At 37.5% G+C, this 21,040-nt stretch overlaps 2 protein-coding genes across 4 annotated transcripts in view; one reads left to right on the forward strand and one right to left on the reverse strand.

The window, feature by feature from the left end:
* The window catches only part of SKP2 (S-phase kinase associated protein 2), a 31,861-nt gene extending 31,408 nt beyond the window's left edge, over positions 1-453 (reverse strand). For 2 of the 3 annotated variants that reach the window (XR_004671581.3, XM_008956083.4), the window contains exon 1: positions 311-448. Coding sequence is in view for 2 of the 3 variants with exons in the window: in XM_008956083.4 (XP_008954331.2) it covers positions 311-318 (8 nt within the window). In the remaining variant the exon portion in view is untranslated. Of the gene's footprint in view, positions 1-310 lie in introns of all 3 variants that reach the window. The other variant, XM_003806655.5, reaches the window with a different exon arrangement.
* A 168-nt stretch (positions 454-621) lies between these two features.
* The window catches only part of LMBRD2 (LMBR1 domain containing 2), a 53,422-nt gene continuing 33,003 nt past the window's right edge, over positions 622-21,040 (forward strand). Inside the window, exons 1-6 of the mRNA XM_003806656.5 lie at positions 622-1,024; positions 9,161-9,391; positions 9,968-10,065; positions 11,364-11,459; positions 15,132-15,299; positions 16,058-16,268. Coding sequence (XP_003806704.1) covers positions 9,218-9,391; positions 9,968-10,065; positions 11,364-11,459; positions 15,132-15,299; positions 16,058-16,268 — 747 coding nt within the window. The 5' untranslated portion in view covers positions 622-1,024; positions 9,161-9,217. The remainder of the gene's footprint in view (positions 1,025-9,160; positions 9,392-9,967; positions 10,066-11,363; positions 11,460-15,131; positions 15,300-16,057; positions 16,269-21,040) is intronic.

Here is a 21,040-nt window from a genome sequence, read left to right on the forward strand (position 1 = left end):
TTTGACTCACGATCCTGCAGAAGGCCTCAAGAATTTCTCCCAGTGGAGGGAACAGACAAGGAGAGAGACAGGGCAATCATACACTGATTGAAAACGGTGACAGAAAAGCCCAATTAGAGAAGCCAAATAAAACCGCACGCTGATCCCTGCACTAAGGCATCCATCCATTCACACTTTCCCCAAGAAGGGGCTAAGCAACCATTCACTTAACAGCATTACTAACAATATTAGCCAGTAGCGATATTCGCGGCCTAAAAGAATTATTAAGAGGGTCCATTTCATGCTCTTCCCCTTTTTGCAATCCGTTTACCTGTGCATAGCGTCCGCAGGCTCGGGAGTTTAAAATACGTGCATTAACTGCAGAGCTGCTCGCCTCCCAGATTCCCGCTTTGGCGCGCGGCGGCTCCGAGCGTGCTGCTCGGGCCACCAGCAGCTAGACCCGCTAAGCCTAGCAACGTTCCATCCCCACCGCGCGCGCAAGGCGCTACAGCCCGCTCTGCTTCGCGGCCGCACTGAGGCCCAAGGCCTGCTGGGAATTGTAGTTTCCGTCCCGCTTCGTAGTCCGACGGGCTCGCCCTTACTTCCTTCCCTTGCAGCTTTACCCGCCTTCGAGATACCCACAACCCCCCGCGGGAGCGGGACTGGTCGGCCCACGGGGTAGGCGGGGAGGCGGAAGCGGGCGGCGCTACGGCTGACTGGGAAATGTCAGCCGCTGGACTGTAGACGGATTTTCCTTTCTCGGGAGCCGCAGGCCTTCTGGTGATCGCCAGCGCTGTCGTCTCTGAGCGTGGATCCCAGAACCTGGACAGCTGTGGCGGCCGCCGTTTCCCGGTCCCATCCAGACGCTGTCTGGCGAGATCGGACGGTGAGCCTAAGGCGGAACGCGTGAGGCGCTTTTGAGTCTGGGGTCCGGGGCCGAGAGCAGGCGGAAAGAGAGGGGACCCGGCAGACCCCGAGTGGCCGCCGCTGCGGGGCCCAAGTCCTTGGCTGCTGAGTGGTGACAGTAGCCCAGCCCGCCGGCCAGGTGAGCGGCTGCGAACTGCGGGCGTCGCACCTGTTCGTCCTTTTGCCAGGAAGCTTCTTCCTCCGTCGGGGAGAAGGCGGCCCTAAGAATTGGGTCTGTGGACGGGATCCTTCCTTTATCTGTAAAATACGCACAACAGCTAAACACGCAGTTGGAACGAGAGACAATGGTTTAATTTTAGGGGAGCCGGAGACCCCAGCGGGTCCTGTGTGGTGGGAAGGCTGCGCATGCCCTTGCAGCCTTGACAGGTCTCATAAATAGCAACATGGGAATAAATGAAAGGACTGTATTTTGCAACGAGCTTTACCCGTGCACGCAGGGGGCCTCCAGCAAAGCCATTTGGTTGCTTGCTGTCGCTCAACTGGCTACGTGTGTTTGCGTCGCCGCCTAAAAGCGAGCTGCTTTCAGCCTATCTCTGCTGAGAAGAGTTTGGGGGCAGTAAGAGTAGGGAGCGTGACATATTCCAGGTACAATGACCATGCGAAATCCATTGGGCAAACTATACTACAACTGTGACCCCGGGAAAACAGTGGAAGAGGGAAGGGGGGTGAATTCTAAGCCTCATAAAAATGAAGATTTATAAAGTTCATAAGGAAGCATAACAGCTTCATCGCATATTAGAATATTCAGTGATGCTGTATGACACACCCTCTGGTTTCCCTGAAAAAATGATTCGCTCTGTAGTGAAATTAAACTTCCCTTGTGCAGGTATATGCTTGTTTCAAGCTTGGTCCTTAGCTTGAAAAGTAACTGCCTCTTGAGGAAGGAATTCATGAACCTTTAGCTCGTTCTTGAAAGATGAGATTGGTGTAAAGAAGGGATCTGTTCACAACTTGGTTTTGATTGGAACTAGGTGCAGAATCCTAGGCTAAGCCGTTCATCAAACTAATGTTATATGGAAAGCATTTTAAAATGCAATATCCTGATGTTTTACAAAAAGTGACCTTTATGTTACTTTGGCTAAGGAGAAAGCATTTGCCTTCGTTTGAAGCTACGTCCTTTCCCTGAAGATTGCAACTCATAGGAGAAAATATTTTTGACACAAAAAATTACAGTTTCCTTCAGGAAAGGGAACAAAACAGAGAGAGCCTGTAAGCTAATGGAGGAGAAAGAATAAACAAAAATATTTAAGATGCCATAATGAGAATAAACAGTTTTGAGATGTAAAATAATTGGGAGAGCCCACTTCAGATATAGATCTCATAGATAGGAAGGTTTAATCGATGAGATGATTCTAAATTTAAAGATGAGAAATATCTTTGTTCAGTCTTGGTTTTACTAGGAGTTACCTGGGAACTAGAATACTTGCAACATCTGAATTAGTGAACACAAGATCCTGTCTAGGACTTCAGGGAGAGCCTGTCAGTTTTGAAATTCAGTTTGATAGTTTGCCCCGGTAACAGACATACTTCATCTTCCTAATATGGGAATAATTTTTTTTTGCATTCCTTCTAATCATGACTATTGCCTTAATATAATAAATGCAAGTTTAAATTGGTACATTAGATTCTTTTTAACGTAAGGAATTGTGTCCATTGAAGACGAGATTAGTAGGTACATAGAGGTTGCTATCTGGTCATAAAGAACTGCATTGTGATTGCTACTGATGTATCTTATTTTTTCTGATTAATTTTATTTTTATTTTTTGAGACGAAATTTCACTCTTGTTGCCCAGGCTGGAGTGCAATGGCGCAATCTCGGCTCACCATAACCTCCACCTCCCATGTTCAAGCAATTGCCCTGCCTCAGCCTTCCTGAGTAGCTGGGATTACAGGCATGCGCCACCACGCCTGGCTAATTTTGTATTTTTAATGGAGACGGGGTTTCTGCATGTTGGTCAGGCTGGTCTCGAACTCCCGACCTCAGATGATCCGCCCACCTCAGCCTCCCAAAGTGCTGAGATTACAGGCGTGAGCCTCCGTGCCCAGCCGATTCTTACATCTCTTTAAAAGGAAGACGGTCCACCCTTCTTTGTTTCTCCATCCTGCTGTCTAGATGATGATAGGATTCCTGGAGTTCCAGCATCTGTCCTGGAACATAAGGATTAAAGCCACCTGCTAAGGATGTGGACTAGAGAAGGGGCCTGGGCCTCTGATAATCTGCTAACTTGCCATAACCACCTATCTCAAGACTTACACGAGAAATAAATTCTGCATTGTATAAGTTTCTACTATATTGGACTTTTCTGTTATGTGTAGCCAAACTAATCTTGAATAATGTATTTCCAGAACTGATATTCTCTGTGGTGGTGGCAGCTACCTGTTTACATAACCCTTATCACCCCCTAATGTATTTTTTTTAATTGCCTGTTTCTTCCCACTAGACTTTTTAAGGGCAGGGACTTTGCTTGGATTTTTCTATCTCCAGCCCCTTGAACAGAGCTCACCATATAGTAGGCGTTCAGTAAATATTTGCTAAATGAATGAATGGTGCTTGGAACTAAGTAGATCTTTAATTCATTGTAATTTAATGCTCTAAGATAGGCAGCTTGGGGCAAGAACAAACGGATTCTAATTTACTCTATGTTTTCCACTTTTCCCATGTAGAGTACAGTCATATATTACCCTTAAATCAAGTAATAGTAGTATAATCTGTAAGGTAAAAAGTTTGCGTTAAATTCTTTATTAAACATGACTAAGCATTCTGTCCTGATATATCTAAAAGAAATGGGAGAAAGTTTCTAATTTGTTCCCTGTGAAGACTGAACAAAATAAATCATTAAGCAATTTAAATTGCATTAAGAAACTATGTCTAGATTAGAGAAGAGACATGTAATTATGATCCAGGCTCTGTAGTAAAGATGCCTCTATTTGAATCCCAGCTTTACCATTCACCAGCTCTGTTAACTTGGACAAGTTACTTAACCTCTCTGCACTGTTTTTTTTCTGTTAAGCAAGGAAATGAACAGCCCTTTCTTACTAGGTTGTGAGGTCTAATTTGATAAAGCTTGGCAGGTACTAGTATTAATACAATGCTTAACATTTAGTGAACACATTCTAAATGTTAGCTATTCGTTTTTTGAAATTATTTTATTATTAGGAAGGACTTTACAGATTATTCTCTATCAAAATGTCTTGCAATTTCTATGTATGAAATCTTTAAGAATTCAGTAAAATTTTAGTTCTTTTTTCTTATATGCTTACATGATTGCTACCTCTTCTCTTCATGCCTTGCAAAAGGTAAAGCAGGACAGTATGCCACTGTCCTCAGGGGCTTGTCACATTTTGGAATTCAGGTTACCTGGTTGGTTCGCCAACTCAGCTCTTAGGTACCTTTAAAAAATATTATGATGGTTTTTTTTTTTTTTCATTTTTCGAGTGGGAGTAATAGTCTCTTGCAGTAGTCTGTGTCCTAAACTGAACTCTCTCATACCTGAAATCTTTAAATATGTGAATAACGATTATGTTTGGAAGATTTAAATTTAATTATTGGTGGAAAATTGTTGACTTAATCATTCACTTCTAATTCTGGTTCTTTTGATTTTTCATAATTAGGATTTTGAGTTGTCTCCTGGTTTTTATTATTTTGCACATATCTGAGTAAAAATACAGATACGTGAAGTTAGATAAAATTTCCAATTGGAACCTAATGATTCATCCGACTCAGATATTTAAGTTAACAGTATTTGAGAATGATGAATCATTAGGTTCCAGTCAGAAATTTTTCATTCAGTTTCAGAATCTTTGGTTTTGACAAAATTGTTGTCAGTGTTTTGTTTGTGTTCTGATCACTTGGTACCCATTCTCTCTCTCTCTCTCTCAAAACATTTGGAATTCTTCAAACTACAAAATTATCTTAACCTCTGAAGTTCCATCAAAGGGTATTTGGCCTGAAAAACTATTATCAGCCATAAAGTACTCAGGAAACAGTACTTTAGTCAGTAACATTAGTCAGTAACATTAACATGCTAATTGTGAAACCATTATAAAGGCATTTGAAAGTAATATTGAATAATATTTTGATGATTGGAAAAAGATTGAATTGGATTTTAAATGTTTAAGACTTTCAGAACTGGTGTTTTGAAGGGTACGATATGCCCACACATCGGGCACTAAAATCTGGTAGTTTTAATGAATTGCCATTTTGATTTCGAGTATAATCAAGTTTTGCTACTGTGGTGCTTAATCACATGGAACTGAATTTTTATTTACCTCCCCATTTTAGTATCACCATCATCATCATTATCATCATTATCATCCCCTTTCTTCTCCTTCTTCCCTAAACCTTGCAACTCATCACTTGAATGTTGGCACAAGGTTAAAGATATGGACTTTGAAACTATTATTTTCTCAAGTTAGGAAAACCCCAATTTTTATCTCCAATTTCATGGGATCACTGGTCCTAACCTGTGTCATAATAAGGCAATATAGTTCAGCCTCAACAGAAATAGATGGTATGGTAAACAGAATAATAAACCCCTAAGAATATCTATGCTCTTATCTCTGGAACCAGTAAAAATGATGAAATTATTCAGGCAGGCCCAGTGTAATCAGATGAGCCCTGTAAAACAAATTTCAAGCGTGAGAAGAATTTGACAAGCCATTGCTGCTTCTAAAATATTCAGGACCACAGACACACACACACACACACACACACACACACTCTCACACACACACACACGCAGAGAGAGAAGTGTGTGAGGAGATAGATATGTTAATTTGTTTGACTATGGTGATTATTTCACTGTATATGTACAGTATATCAAAACATCACTGTTGTGCACTTTAAATATATACAATTTAAAAACATATACAGAGCCACATGCAAAGACTGGGGAGAGGCCTCTAGAGCTAAGGTTAAATGCCAGCTGTCAGCTTGCAGGGGAACAGGGATCTCAGTCCTATAACCATAAAGAACTGAGTTTTGGCTTGGCTAGGTGGATCATGCCTGAAATCTCAGTGCTTTGGGAGGCCAAGGTGAGAGGATCACTTGAAGCCAGGTATTTGAGTCCAGCCTGGGCAACATAGCAAGACCCTGTCTCTACAAAAAAAATTTTTTTTTTAAATTAGCCAGGCGTGGTGGTGTGCACCTATAGTCCTAGCTATCTGGAAGCTGAGGTGGGAGGATCAATTGAGCCCGGGAGCTCAAGGTTATGTTGAGCCATGATCATGCCGCTGCCCTCCGGCCTGGGCGACAGTGTGAGACCCTGCCAGTAGCCTGAATGAGATTAGAAATGGATTCTTCTTCAGAGAAAGATGCAAACCTGCTGACACCTTGATTTTAAACTTGTGTGACCCTAAGCAGAGAACTAAGTTGAACTATGCTATGTTTGAACTTCTGACCTACAGAAGCTATAAGATATTAATAATAAATGGATGTTGTTTAAAGTCACTAAGTTTGTAGTAATTTGTTACAACAGTGGTAAGATACTAACACATGAAGTGTGGGAAGGTATGTAACCAAATCATTTATTACTAGAATAAAGGATCCATAATTCTCTTTCTTCATCTACAACCCTTTAAAGTGCTGACTATGAATCAGACTGAAAAACAGAGTGCCATAGTAAAAAAATTAATAGCTAGTGTCAGGTTTATAACTGATTTTGTTGTTTGCTTATTATGCCCATAATCTTACCACCTAAAGACTATTGATGTTTTAATATATTTCATTGTTACCTTACTCTTTTTTATGCTTATGTAAAAATATGTGCCAAATTTTCAATTGCTGTTAGGGTAATTTTCTGATATTATTAAATAATCTTAACAAACATTATTTCTTATACTACAATAATATTTCATCATTTGGCTCTGCCATGCTTTATTTAGCATTGCTTTGGTAATCTCTAATATTTAGTCTTTTTTTCGTATGATTGTCATATTCCTTGCACTGGACAATTTCAGGTCTAGTTCAAGTCATAAAAGGATTTTCAGTTAATTATGTTATATTTAAACTCACATCGATTGGGTTTTTTTAAAGAAAAAAAACCCTAGATCTCGAAGATGGTTTTGTTATCAGCACATTCTGCATTGAGCTTTCAGCCAACTACTTAATCTATGCTTAGCTTAAAAATAAGATTTGGCTGGGCGCTGTGGCGCATGCCTGTAATTGCAGCACTTTGGGAGCTGAGGCAGGTGGATCACTTGAGCGCAGGAGTTCGAGACCAGCCCAGGCAACATGGCAAAACCTTGTCTAATTTTTAGAACATAAGATTTGACTTTGTTGTCGTATAAGTTGTTTCATAGAATATGAAATTTGAAAATTTGAGTAGTATTTGGTAATGTTCAGAGTTTTAAGCCTTTTGAGTTGTAATAAGTATTTGTTAAATCAGTTTACCATTACACGAGTTTTACATTGCCTTTGAAGTCGTCAGTAATAGAAAAATAGTGTATGTACTAAACTACACAGTATTTTTTATTATTTCAACAAATATTTCTTGATACTACTGTATGCCAGGTACTAACTACATCAGACAACTGGAATATAGTATGGAATAAAATAGTCAAGTCTCTGCTCTCATAGAGTCTCTGGGGTAAGGGGAGAGGTGTGGAGAGACAATAAATATAAAGAATGTGTATTATATCCGATGAATAAATGCATTGAAGGAAAATATAGCAGGATAAGAGGGTAGAGATTGATGAAAGAAGTTCAATTTTAGATAATTAAGAAAAATGAAAATATTGACAGTTGAAATGGAAACTGTTTACCAATATAAAAAATAGTGAAGAAAATTGTTCATTAAATGTGATTTTTCTATGTGATAGTTCATGTAGGAGTATTTTGTATATAAATTTAAATTTAACCATTTAAAGTACTTAAATTGTCTTTTCTATTATTCTAAATAGTTTTAGTTAAAGATATTTGTTGATTTGAAGTATTTCATTTGTTCTCCCTTATTTTGTTATTTGTTTATTTATTTTGAGACAGAATTTTGCTCTTGTTGCCCAGGCTTGAGTGTAATGGCACGATATCGGCTTACTGCAACCTCTGCCTTCCAGGTTCAAGCGATTCTCCTGCCTCAGCCTCCCGAGTAGCTGTGATTACAGGCACCCGCTACCACACCTGGCTAATTTTTGTATTTTTAGTAGAGATGGGGTTTCACCATGTTGGCCCAGGCTGGTCATGAACTCCTGACCTCAGGTGATCCGCCTGCCTTAGCCTCCCAAAGTGCTAGGATTACAGGTGTGAGCCACTGCCCCTTATTTTATTTTGTTGGGTTGCATCACACTCTTGATTCTCTGTGTTAGGATATTAATCAATTCCTTGAAATATTGTAGTATGTAGATAAACAAAAGTCTAACATTGATTTTACAAAGGAGAAAAAGTTCATATTGCCTTTGATTAGTAAATTTTTTTAAGTATAGAGAGGCATCAAATTTTTCAATTTTAAAATAGAGACTTTAAATCTCTATACTCTAACTTTTTTGAGTAGAGAGATATCAAGTAAACTATTCGCTGATGACTGTATCATAAAATTAAGAATGTTTTCAAATGTATGACTTCAATAGTCATTGATAAATTTTCTGCATATAAAATAGTAGAAAAATTAAAAATGAGAATTTATCAAAGTAAGTTTAAAGATTTATGTAGATAAATGGAAGTGATAAATATATTTTGTAAAGCAGTGAGTAAGAATTTCATGAAAGTTGAGTTGTTAGGCGAAATTAACACAAAAGAAAAATACTATTTCAAAAAACAAAAGGTTACTTTTAAATGGTCTCTTTCCATTTTTTCCTTCCTCTCTTTTAGAAAATCTTAAATTATAGAGGATGAATAATCTTAGTAAAATGTATTTTACTAAGTATCTAATTTCCTAGGATTTAGTTAACAGCTTATTTGCATAAACTATTCTGTTAGGACTTATAATATTAAGAAACAAACTCCAGATGACACTGTATTAAAACTGTTGACATCTAAAATAAGAACTTCTTAATTTGTAATATTGTAAGAACTAATAATTTTTGTTAAGTTTTTGAAAATACAAGGTACGTGAAATTTTTTAAGTGTGCTTTAAAAATAAAATATAAGTACTTGAGGATAGGAATTACCCTTTTAATCTTATTCATATTCCAATGTGAAGCATGACATTTCTCCAAAGAGTTGATTAATGTATTAATGTACTAATAAATATTCAGATGAAATTTCCAAATGTCATTTCCTGTGTTAATGATGCATTTTAACCTTCTTTTTACTTTATAGATATGGTCCAGACCTGTACATGAATAACTTTGGTTAGTCAGAGTGAACTATTCAATAATGAGTGGTGCAGCTTTGGGACTTGAGATTGTTTTTGTCTTTTTTCTGGCATTATTTCTACTTCATCGATATGGAGACTTTAAGAAACAGCATAGACTTGTGATTATTGGAACACTGCTTGCTTGGTATCTCTGCTTTCTTATTGTCTTCATACTGCCTCTGGATGTTAGTACGGTAAGGAGTGAAATTTATTTTCACAATTTAAAAGACAAATTTTAATCATACAGCATGTTGGAAATAATGTTATTTCTTAAGACAGCTAAGTTATGTCAGTTTTGAATTAAAAGATTATATGGCCATTTGATCATTAAAAAGCATAGCCAAGGGCCGGGCGTGGTGGCTCACGCCTGTAATTCTAGCACTTTGGGAGGCCCAGGCTGGCGGATCACAAGGTCAGGAGATCGAGACTATCCTGGCTAACACGGTGAAACACCGTCTCTACTAAAAATACAAAAAAAATAGCCGGACGTGGTGGCGGACGCCTGTAGTCCCAGCTACTCGGGAGGCTGAGGCAGGAGAATGGCGTGAACCCGGGAGGCGGAGCTTGCAGTAAGCCGACATCGCGCCACTGCACTCCAGCCTGGGCGACAGAGTGAGACTCTGTCTCACAAAAAAAAAAAAAAAAAAAAAAAAGAATAAAGCATAGCCAAGAAGGTAAGTTTAGATAGATAGATTTATAAACTCTGATGTCCTTTAAGTACTTGGTAACCTTTTGATTCTCATTTTTAAACCATACATTCGTTGCTTTAGACAATATACAACCGGTGCAAGCATGCTGCTGCAAATTCAAGCCCTCCTGAGAATAGCAACATTACAGGATTGTACGCAACTGCTAACCCTGTTCCAAGGTATTTCGTTTTTTAAAAAAAAATATAAATATTGTAGGGGACACATTGTTTAAAAATTGAAAGTTTTTACCATCCAGACTTTATATTTATGTAAGTTATCCTCATTCTCTACTAATTCTCCCCACCTCTATTCTTTCCTAGTAGACTTTTCATTACATCATATTCTAATTAAATCTAATTTTTAATATTTATTGGTCCACAAAGCCCTTCAGTAGACGGTAGTGAGAAACTTGAAGAAGTCCTGATTTTTTAGTCCTGGTTCTTCTTTACCAAGTATGTAATTTCTAAAACCTGTTTTTCCTCTCAGCCTATCTCAGATTTAAAAACGTGGGATGTATTTTCACTTTTGCCTAATTTACAAGGTTATAATAAAGACAAGTATTTCTGAACTTATGGTATTCCTTTCATATTGCACATCCTTCAAAAGCATTATAGATTTACATAAAAAATTAATAAAGTTCAAATTGTCCAAAGATTATATTGAATTCATATCAAACTTTTAAGTAAAAAGCTTATATATGTTGACTATAGCCTTTATGAATGCTTTCAGTAGTATTTGCATGCTTCTTTATGCATATTTTTAAAAAATCTAACTTCAGAAAAGGTAAATTTAAAATGCAGGTGTTACTTCCATTTGAAGCACTATTAAAAAAACTGGATAAAGATCAGCAGCAGCTACAGATTGTTGCAAGTTCTTGGGATATCCTTCTAGCTTAGGAATATGGCTACATGGCAGAATTTATGATCAGAGACTCATCATGTCTTCAAAAATTTAAACAGAATTATGTATAGTTGCTAGCATGCATCTCCATAGAAGCTATGTTATAGTGAGTGATTTAATTAGCATTACAATTTTCAGGAATTAATTACCTAATGTTTTCCCCTCCCAACCCCTATAACCTGAAAAAAAAAAAACCCAACCTATAAATGGATTGTGTATTTTAAAGGTAATCATTAGAAATTTTATTTCATAATACATTTGCTTTTAATGATTGTTGCACTTTTAGTCTATTAGTTGAACATTAAGTTTTCTTTTTACCCAATGACTAAAAATACACTGAAAGTTGAAAACTTAAATGACATTTTCAGAACAATCTATTTTGTTGCTTTTGTGTGTTTTTTTAGTTTGGCAGTCAGCTTTGAATTTTAAAATTTCTTTGAAATTTTATGGGTTATTGATTATTAGAGTCAGTAATTTAAAATCTGAATGTAAATTAACTTGGCCACATGCAAATTAATTGTATAATTCATTTAAGTAGTCATTTATGATCAGTTGGCTTTAACTTTTTATTCAACAGCCAGCATCCTTGTTTCAAGCCATGGAGTTACATTCCTGATGGAATCATGCCAATTTTCTGGAGGGTAGTGTATTGGACGTCACAATTTTTAACATGGTAAGTTACAGTAAATGATAAAATTTTTAAAATTTTGGCTAAAGGAATAAAATGTTGTTTTTCAATCAATATAGTTTGGAATTTATTTATGTGTCATATGTATTCTGAATCTTTCTACCCATTATTTTTATCTTTCTGCTGTGCTCCAAACTCATAGTTATCCACTGTCTACTAAGCATCTCTTAGATCTGCAAACAACTGCACTCTAAAACTGGAGGCACTGAACATTGCAAGAGAAAAATTACATAGCAGAGTAGTGCTTTTGTAAAGTCATGTCTATTAAATTCAACTGGGCTCTCAACATTGCCAGACTTTCCTTCTTTGTTTTTTTTAGTTTGCTTTCTTTCCATTTTCTACAAGAAATATTTCCATTCACTTCAAACTTCTGTCCTCTTTATGGCTTTCTCTCTTGTACTCCCTAACAACAACAACAAAATTATCTTTACTCTTAGCCTCTTAGCAGATGACTACTTTCCATCCAGCAGTTAAAACAGGAGTCATCAGACGGCAGCTCTTTCAGCTTCTCACCAACAAATCTACATACCTACCCATCTTTTTTTCTTTCCCCTCCAAAGATGGAAGAGTCATGCTTGTTAAAGCCAATACTTCTGTCACAGGATCCTTAGGGGTGTTGTTTTGCCAGCTGGAAACCTCTATGGCCAGTAGCACCTTTGCCTGAATTTTACTCAGGCCTGCTGGGCTTATTCTGCTTACTCAGCCTGGCAGGTTGCACTTAGCTCATGCTCCTGGCTCTGATCTCATGACTCCCAAGGGTGAGCCAGGCATGGAGTGGTGAGGGGTGTGTGAGTGAGTGAGTGTGGGATCCAGCCACTGAGCACAGCCAGACACGCTGGCTGCTGTGGCAGGGTGGGCAGCTCCAGGCATCGGCACAGGCGTCGGCTCTGTGCAAGCCTGTGGCTGGGTCAGATGCACTGCAAGCAGCTTCTGCTGTGGGCACCTGCATCTGGATGAGAGGAATGTGGTGGTACCCAGAAGCTTGGAGATGCCAGAAACCTCAGAGCTCCAAAGAGGGTGTCACAGCCCTGGCTTGGGGAGCCCCTAGATCTGGGCTCCTGGAAGGGCCACAGCTCTTCTCTTCTCGTCACCTGCAACATGGCAAGTGGCAGGGCCATGTTTCAGCCCTGTTTGTGTTTCAGCTCCTTCAGTTCTGCCATTCAGCAGGTCCTGAGTTCTTGTCCTACATCCAGGAAGAATGAGGTATGCAGACAACTGGAGGGTGAGCAAGGTGAAGAGGTGCTTTATTGAGTGATGGTACAACTCTCAGGAGACCCAAAGTGGATAGCTCCTTTCTGCAGGCAGGTTGTCCTGACAAGTATAGCTCTCAGTGGAGAGGAGCCCCAGAGTGGGTAGCTCCTATCTGCAGGCAGGTTATCCCAATCGCCTGTGCAGCCCCCAGTAGAGAGGAGACCTGAAGTAGATAGCTCCTATCTGTAGTCAGGTTGTCCTGTCATCTACCTAAGTGGGGCTGAGTCTGTGGTTTTTATGGGCTTCAGAGAGGAGGAAGTGTGCACTGATTGGGCCATAGGCAGACCTGGATAAAGCACCCTAAGTTCTCACTCTGGTCCACAGAGCTGATGGCCTGGCCTCCATGCTTCAGGCTGTCCCTGGCTTGAAGGTGGGGCTTCACCGGGGACCTGCCCGCTTCTGCCCAGGAGCCTATCTGCCTCCTGCCACCATCAATCATGTCATTTATGGCACCCAGGCTGTTCATGCCAACCAGTGCCTGCAGGCCCATGCTGAGCTGCCCTCAGCCCCACTGTCAGCCTCCCTTCTGTGCTTGTTGATGTCCAAAGTCCAGAGTGGGCTGAGGCAGCAGGGGGCTGGTGTCAGTGCTGCCCTGAGCGTGTGTGCACACCCAGCTAGGTTACAACAGTGCCTGGATTCAGTCACAACTTTTCTCCAAAATCAGAGCAGGTGTCAGGAGCAGGTACGTCCAAGCCTGTAGGGGTATGGGGGCTTTCTGGGTCCCCGAAAGTGCAGGGATGCCTGGGTCCACAGCCACAGCTGGGCAGCTGCAGCTATGCCCAGAGCAGGGCTCCTGCCCCGCCAACTCGGAAGGGGGTGGAGCGCCCACCTCTTCCCAGCTCCTGCTAGCTCCATGGAGTGCACAGTCCCCGCCAGTCCTCCCACACTGCGGCCAGCAACTTTGCTGGGGGCCACTCCAGACAAGCTGCTGCTGCCATCACTTCATCCTAAAATATGGATCCATCCCCTTCAGCTCATGTTACATACTTGTAGCTTTCAATTTCAACGAAGCATGCACATTTCTCTCATCTTTTGAAAAGAAAACAAACAAAAAGGAAAGTCTCTCAATTCAGATTCCTTTCCAGCTTCTGCCTTGTTGATCTGATCACAACTAAATTTTTTTAGAAACTTTTTAAAATTGAAGCATAAGTTCGTACCGAAAAATGCATAGATTGTGTTTAGTTTGACTTTTTTCAAAGTGAATACACCCATACACCAGCACTCAGATGATGTTATAGAACATTAGCAATGCCCCCAGAAGCCTCACTCACGCTTCCCTGTGTAGTCATCCCTCACTCCCCAGAAGTAACCATGATTCTGACTTCCGTCACCATATATTAGTTTTTGCCTGTTTATGAACTTTATAAGCATAGAATTATACATTGTGAACTTTTTTGCATCTCTCTTTGCTCACATATTTGAGAAATTCATCTATGCTGTGCTGTATGTATCAGTATTCTGTTCTTTTCCATTTCTGTAACATACCCCATTATATGTATATGCCATAGTTTATCCTACCCAGCCAAACTTCTTAAATAAATTCTCTATATTTGATATCTCCACTTGCTTATTGTTTACTTATTTCTTAACCATAGTACTCTGCTTTCTATTCTCACTCCTCCACTTATACATACAGGTTCTTAATTTACTTCACCTCTTGGCGGCATTTGATTCTCTCTCTCCACTTTAACTTTCCTCTCCTAGTTCCTAATCCATATGCTCCTTGGTTTTCTTCCTTGCCCCACTATTGTTCTGTCTCAGTCTCTTTTGCTGGTCTACCCTCCTTCTGTTCTCTACCTCTCTTAAAAGTTGATATTTCTCAGAGTTCTGTCTCAGTTCTTTCCTTCACATTCTCCATACTCATTCTTACAGTTGAGTATCTACTGATGTTATTTCACTGCCATTGATACAGTGATGACTTCGGAAGCTATCCATATTTTTAGTCCGCTCTCCTGAACCCTGAAGCTGGGTTTGTGTGCAGCTCCTCTTGGATGTCTCCTAGGTACTACTTCAAAGTCAGTATGCTGTCAACTGACCTTCTCCCTTTTTGCTTCTTACCACCATCATCACCCTTCCCCCTCCCAACTAGTTCCAATTTTGTTCCCCTTTTATCCATTCTCCATGTGAAGCCTTAGGAAACTAAAATTTGATCAAAAATGTTTTCTTTGAATGTAGTCCAGACTCTTCATAAAGGCTTTAAAGACCCATTTGCTTTCCCTAAAATTTTATATTACAAAAATACTCAGTCATCTATTATAGTTATTAAGTATTCATGATTACTTATAAACATTTATTAATGAGAAGAACTATTCATTAAAATTGAGATTCACATATTTCTGGCACTTTGAGATTATACAGACATATCAATTATTTGGGTTTTTAATCATATTTTTTCTATCCATCTAGGATTCTCTTACCTTTTATGCAGTCATATGCAAGATCAGGAGGGTTTTCCATCACTGGAAAGATCAAAACTGCACTAATTGAGAATGCAATCTACTATGGCACCTATTTGCTGATTTTTGGAGCATTTTTAATTTATGTAGCTGTAAACCCACATTTACATTTAGAATGGTAAGAAAAGTAGTCCTCTTAACATTGCTTTAATGTATGTTTGCATTTTTAAAAAATCATTTTTAATTTCATATGTGCAGGTAAAAAGACATTTCATTGAGAAATATATTGTTACCTATTTTATGGATTTCCCCAAAAGAATATGTGAATAATCCATATTACTAAGAAAGAAAATACGGAATGACGTCTTTAAATATAGATTTTAGGCAAAAGATTAATGATTAGTCTAATGGCTATATATTAAAAGTAATAACCCTTATGATTTTTGGATAGAATTTCAAAATTTTTATGATAAAATAACTGGTTTTATTTTTCATTGGAACTTGTGATTTTTTTTGTTTTGATTATAATTTGAAGGCATATTTGTGCTTAATGTTACCTTGGATTTAGATATTTCAATAAAATTGAAATCTGTTTTATACTTATGATTTGTAATATATGTGAAGGTCTACATCTGAAAATTTAGGAATAGATCAGCAGTGCTAGGTCTCACTATTGTATTCCTGAGATTTGCTAGGTCAGCAACACAGGTTAATTTGAAACATTTTCAAACTTCTTTTGTTTAATATAGAATAAGAAATCACCTAATGAAAAATGTTTCCTTTGGGAAAATATATACATATTATTGCCATGAATTCTTCTAGATGCTAATTTTAACTGCAATAGAAATAGTGTCTCCTGTGTTAAAGTCTATTTATGCAGTCACATTTTATCTTTCCATTAAAATATACATATTATCTGTTGTTTCCCTTTCTTAGGAACCAGCTTCAGACAATTGGGATAGCTGCTGCAAATACATGGGGTCTGTTTCTTCTTGTGTTGTTGTTGGGGTATGGCTTGGTGGAAATTCCTCGATCATACTGGAATGGAGCAAAAAGGGGTTATCTACTTATGAAAACGTATTTTAAGGCAGCCAAACTGATGACAGAGAAAGCAGATGCAGAAGAGAATTTGGAAGATGCCATGGAGGTAAGCAAGTTTGAACCTTATAAGCAATAGTCACTAAGTCATATGTATCCCCTTTTAGTCACTTTTGGTTTGTTGTTGTTGTTAGTGCATTGATGGGCTTCAGACTGCAAAACTGGTGTTGTGCAATCCTTCAGGATGTCTCATCCAGGATGACTTTTTAGCAGTTCAGCCTCATGATGTGTCTTGTCCATCTTCTGTCTGACAGAGATTCATGGAAAATATATTCAATAGTGCAGGGCTACGCCTATTATTTTGAGGTAACTTTTAATAGTACCCTCTTTAATTTTCAAAAGTCTCCCAGATTAAATGATAAATTGTATGGTTACCCTAACATAGTAGAACTGAGAATAATGACCAGAGGACACTTATTTCCGAAAGGTTAACCTAAGGTAATCCCACCAATTCTGGAAACCTCTTTAAAGAACAATTTGCATGGGAGTTTGTATTGGTAAGTTTTGTTTCCTATCTGTAATCTTAATAAGACACTTCATTTTACTTGATGACTTAACCCAGTTTCACAAAGTTGTTGAAAGTATAACTTTCAATACTGTACATAAAAATATACAACAAATTATAAAATTTTTCTGTGTTAAATAAAAATTTTGTTATGGATTTAAAGAGATTATTGTAGTCACCTCACATTTTTGCTTCCCAGGGAAAATATGCTACTCAGCTGATGATACTCTCCAAATTAAAACTCCTGTTGAAGGCTTTTCATTCATGTTAGAATAAACTCCAAAATGTTTTAATGCAGCCTACAGAAAAATAATTTGGCCTATGTTCAGCTCTCCAGCTGTATCCCAAGCCTCTATTTTCTTGCACTGGTCATCTTTGGTTTCTCGAACTTGCTAATGTTGATGAAATAATAAACAATTCTATAGACTTAATATTTACCTAACACTCAACTTTCGTTCCTCAAACTTAGTAATGGTGATAATTATAGTAAACAATTATATAGACTTACTGTTTGCCTAAGAGGGACTTTCTAAGCACTATACATATATTTAATTCTCATGACTTTATGATAGAGATTTTTGTAAATCCCCATTCTATAAATGAAGAATATGAGGCACAGAGAGATTAAGTAACTTTCTCATGTCTACATGGCTAGGAAGTGATAAGAGCCAGGCAGTCTTGCCTTAAACAGGGACTGACAAACTTTTCTGTAAAGGGCCAGATAGTAAATATTTTAGGCTTTGTGTGCAATGTCATTTCTATTGCAACTACTCTGTCATTGTAGGATGAAAGCAGCCATAGCCAGTAAATAAATGAATGAGAGTGGGTGTGTTCTAGTATGAGAACAAGTAGTGGACTGAATTGATCTGGCTTGATGACCATATGCTTAATTATTACACACATTGTCTTTCTTTTCTATCTTTGAGCATGCTATTCCCAAACTATTAGAATGCTCTTTTCAGCACTCTCTTCAGCTAATTCCTATTTCATTTTCAAGTCTTAACATAAATGATAATTCTTCAGGGAAGCTTTATTAGCTTCCTAGGACTGCTGTAACAAAACTACTACAAACTGGGTGGCTTAAACAATAGAAAATATTGGCTCACAGTTCTGGGGACTAACGTTCAAGATTAAGGTATCTGCAGGGTTGGTTCCTTCTGAGGGTTCTAGGGAAAATCTGTTCCATGTTTGTCTTCTAGCTTCTGGTGGTCTGCGATCTTTGGCATTCCTTGACTTGTAGACCCCTGCCTTCATCTTCACATGGTGTTCTCCCTGCGTGCCTGTGTCCAAACTTCATTGTTTTGTAAGGACACCAGTCATATTGGATTAGAGTTCATCCCACTGCAGTATAACCTCATCTTAACTTAGCTAATTAAATCTGCAACAACCCTATTCCAAATAAGATCACATGTTAAGATACTGGAGGTTAGGTTTCAGGGGACACAATTCAACCCATAACATCTTCCCTGATTGTCCAGACTCTTAAACACTCAGCAACCATTTTTTAAATGAATGAATAAATGAACAAATGAATGTATACTGTGATTCGAAAATTTTACGTTGGCTTTGCAGCATTTATTCTCTACAAAATGTAAGAACTACGCAGAAAATATTGATTTAAATGTAGGAGTGAGTCTGTAAATAGTATTATTTAAATTGAAATGATTAAATTTCCTGTTATATTCAACATTCCTATGATGAATGTTATTACATCTTTTGAAAGAAGATTATTTATATTTGATAAATTTTACATTTATATTTGAAATTTTGAATTTTTGAAAAAATTGAAAACTGATATTTCAATAAGATACTTATATTTGATAAAAGAAATTAATTTAAGTTTAAATTTGATAGCGTTCCATCCAAAAGTTGGTATTAAATTCAGTTGTTTCAGATTTGAGGAATTTGGATTTCACTAATTTATTCAACATTCCTGCAAAAAAAATAAACCCAGCTATTATTTGAGTTATGGATTTTCCGTAGAGGAAGCTTTGCTGTCTGAATAAAATAGATTTTGTTGTTGTTATTTTAAAATAGGAGCCCTCTGCTTAGAAATAGGATGTGGAAAATTAAGGACCAGCATTGGACTTCTCTGCTATTTTAGTATAGTATTCTTAAGTTTTAAGCTGTGTAAAAAAGTTTAGATAAGAAACTGCTCTTTAAAAATGGATGTTTTGAAAATAGCAGTAAGTACACATAGATAGCAGGAGAACTCTGAACCTCTTTCCATCAAAAACAATGCATGATTTCTCAGGTATGAATTTCTTTTTTGTTTGTTTTTCTGGGGTTTTAAAAAATTTTCGTACATGCTCTTCACCTCAAGCATTTATTTTTCTTTATGTTACAAACAATCCAATTATATTCATTTAGTTGTTTTAAAATGTACAATTACATTATTGACTGTAGTCACCCTGTTCTATCAAATACTGGATATTATTCACTCTAACTATATTTTTGTATCCATTAACCATTCCCACTTCCCACCCTCCCCTCTACCCATAACCCCTCCCAGCCCCATAAATAAGTGGGAACATGTGAAGTTTGTCTTTCTGTGCCTGGCTTATTTCACTTAACATAGTGACCTCTAACTCCACCCATATTATTGCAAATGACTGGATCTCATTCTTTTTAATGGCTGAATAGTACTCTGTTGTGTATATGTACCACATTTTCTTTATCCATTCATACGTTGATGGACACTTAGGTTGCTTCCAAATCTTGGCTATTGTGAGTACTGCTGCAATAAACATGGGAGTGCAGACATTTCTTTGATATAGTGATTTCCTTGTTTTGGTTATATACCTAGCAGTGGAATTGCTGAAACACATGGTAGCTTTTTTTTTTTTTTAATTTTTTTGAGGGGCCTCCAAACTGTTCTCCATAGTAGTTGTACTAATTTACATTACATTATTGTCTGTCTTTTGGATAAAACCCATTTTAACTGGGGTGAGATGATATCTCATTGTAGCTTTGATTTACATCTTTTTGATGATCAGTGATTCAAAAATCAGTAGCATTTCTATATGTCAACAGCAAACAATCTGAAAAAGAAACCCCATTTACAATTGCTATAACACAAATAAAATATCAAGGAATTAGCCAAATAAGTGAAAGATCTCTGCAATGAAAACTATAAAATGCCTGTTTTTGCCTGTTTGCCATTTGTATGTCTTTTTTTTTTTTTGAGAAATTCAAATCTTTTGCCCATTTTTAATCGGATTATTACATTTTTTTTTTCTCATGGAGTTGTTTGAATTCCTTATATATTCTGGTTATTAACCTCTTGTCAGAAAGATAGTTTACAAATATTTTCTCCTATTCTGTGGGTTATGTCTTCATTTTCTTGATAGTTTCCTTTGCTGTGCAGAAGCTTTTTAACTTGATGTGATCCCATTTGTTCACTTTTGCTTAGATTGCCTGTGCTTGTAGGTTATTACTAAATAAATCTTTGCCCAGTCCAATATCCTGGAGAGTTTCTCCAATGCTTTCTTATATTAGTTTCATAATTTGAGTTCTTAGATTTAAGTCTTTAAATCATTTTGATTTGATTTTTATATATGGGGAGATAACTGGTCTAGTTTCATTCTTCTGCATATATCCAGTTTTCCAGTTTTCCTGGCACCATTTATTGAAGAGACTATCCTTTCCTCATTGTATGTTCTAGGAGCCCTTGTCAAAAATGAGTTCACTGTAGATATATGGATTTATTTTGGGGTTCTCTATTCTGTACCATTGGTCTGTTTTTATCCTAACACCATGCTGTTTTGTTTATCACTTTATTATGTAGTTTAAAGGCAGATAATGTGATTCCTCCAGTTTTGCACTTTTTGCTCAAGATAGCTTTGGCAGTTGAGGCTGTTTTGTGGTTCCATATAAATTTTAGGATTGCTTTTTCTATTTCTGTTAAGAATGTCGTTGGTATTTTGATAGAGATTGCATCGAAATTGTAGATTGCTTTGGGTAGTATGGACATTTTAACAATATTGATTCTTCCAATCCATGAAAATGGAATACCTTTTTATTTTTTGTGTCCTCTTCAATTCCTTGCATCAGTGTTTTATAGTTTTCATTGTAGAGATCTTTCACTTATTTGGCTAATTCCTTGGTATTTTATTTGTGTTATAGCAATTGTAAATGGGATTTCTTTTTCAAATTGTTCATGGTTGACATATAGAAATGCCACTGATTTTTGAATGTTGATTTTGTGTACTGCAGCTTTACAGAATTTGTGTATCACTTCTAATAGTTTTTTGGTGGAGTTTTTAGGTTTTTCCAAATGTGAGATTTATCACCTGAAAACAGGATAATTTGACTTC

This window comes from Pan paniscus, chromosome 4, assembly GCF_029289425.2.
Source record: "Pan paniscus chromosome 4, NHGRI_mPanPan1-v2.0_pri, whole genome shotgun sequence".
Lineage (NCBI taxonomy): Eukaryota > Metazoa > Chordata > Mammalia > Primates > Hominidae > Pan > Pan paniscus.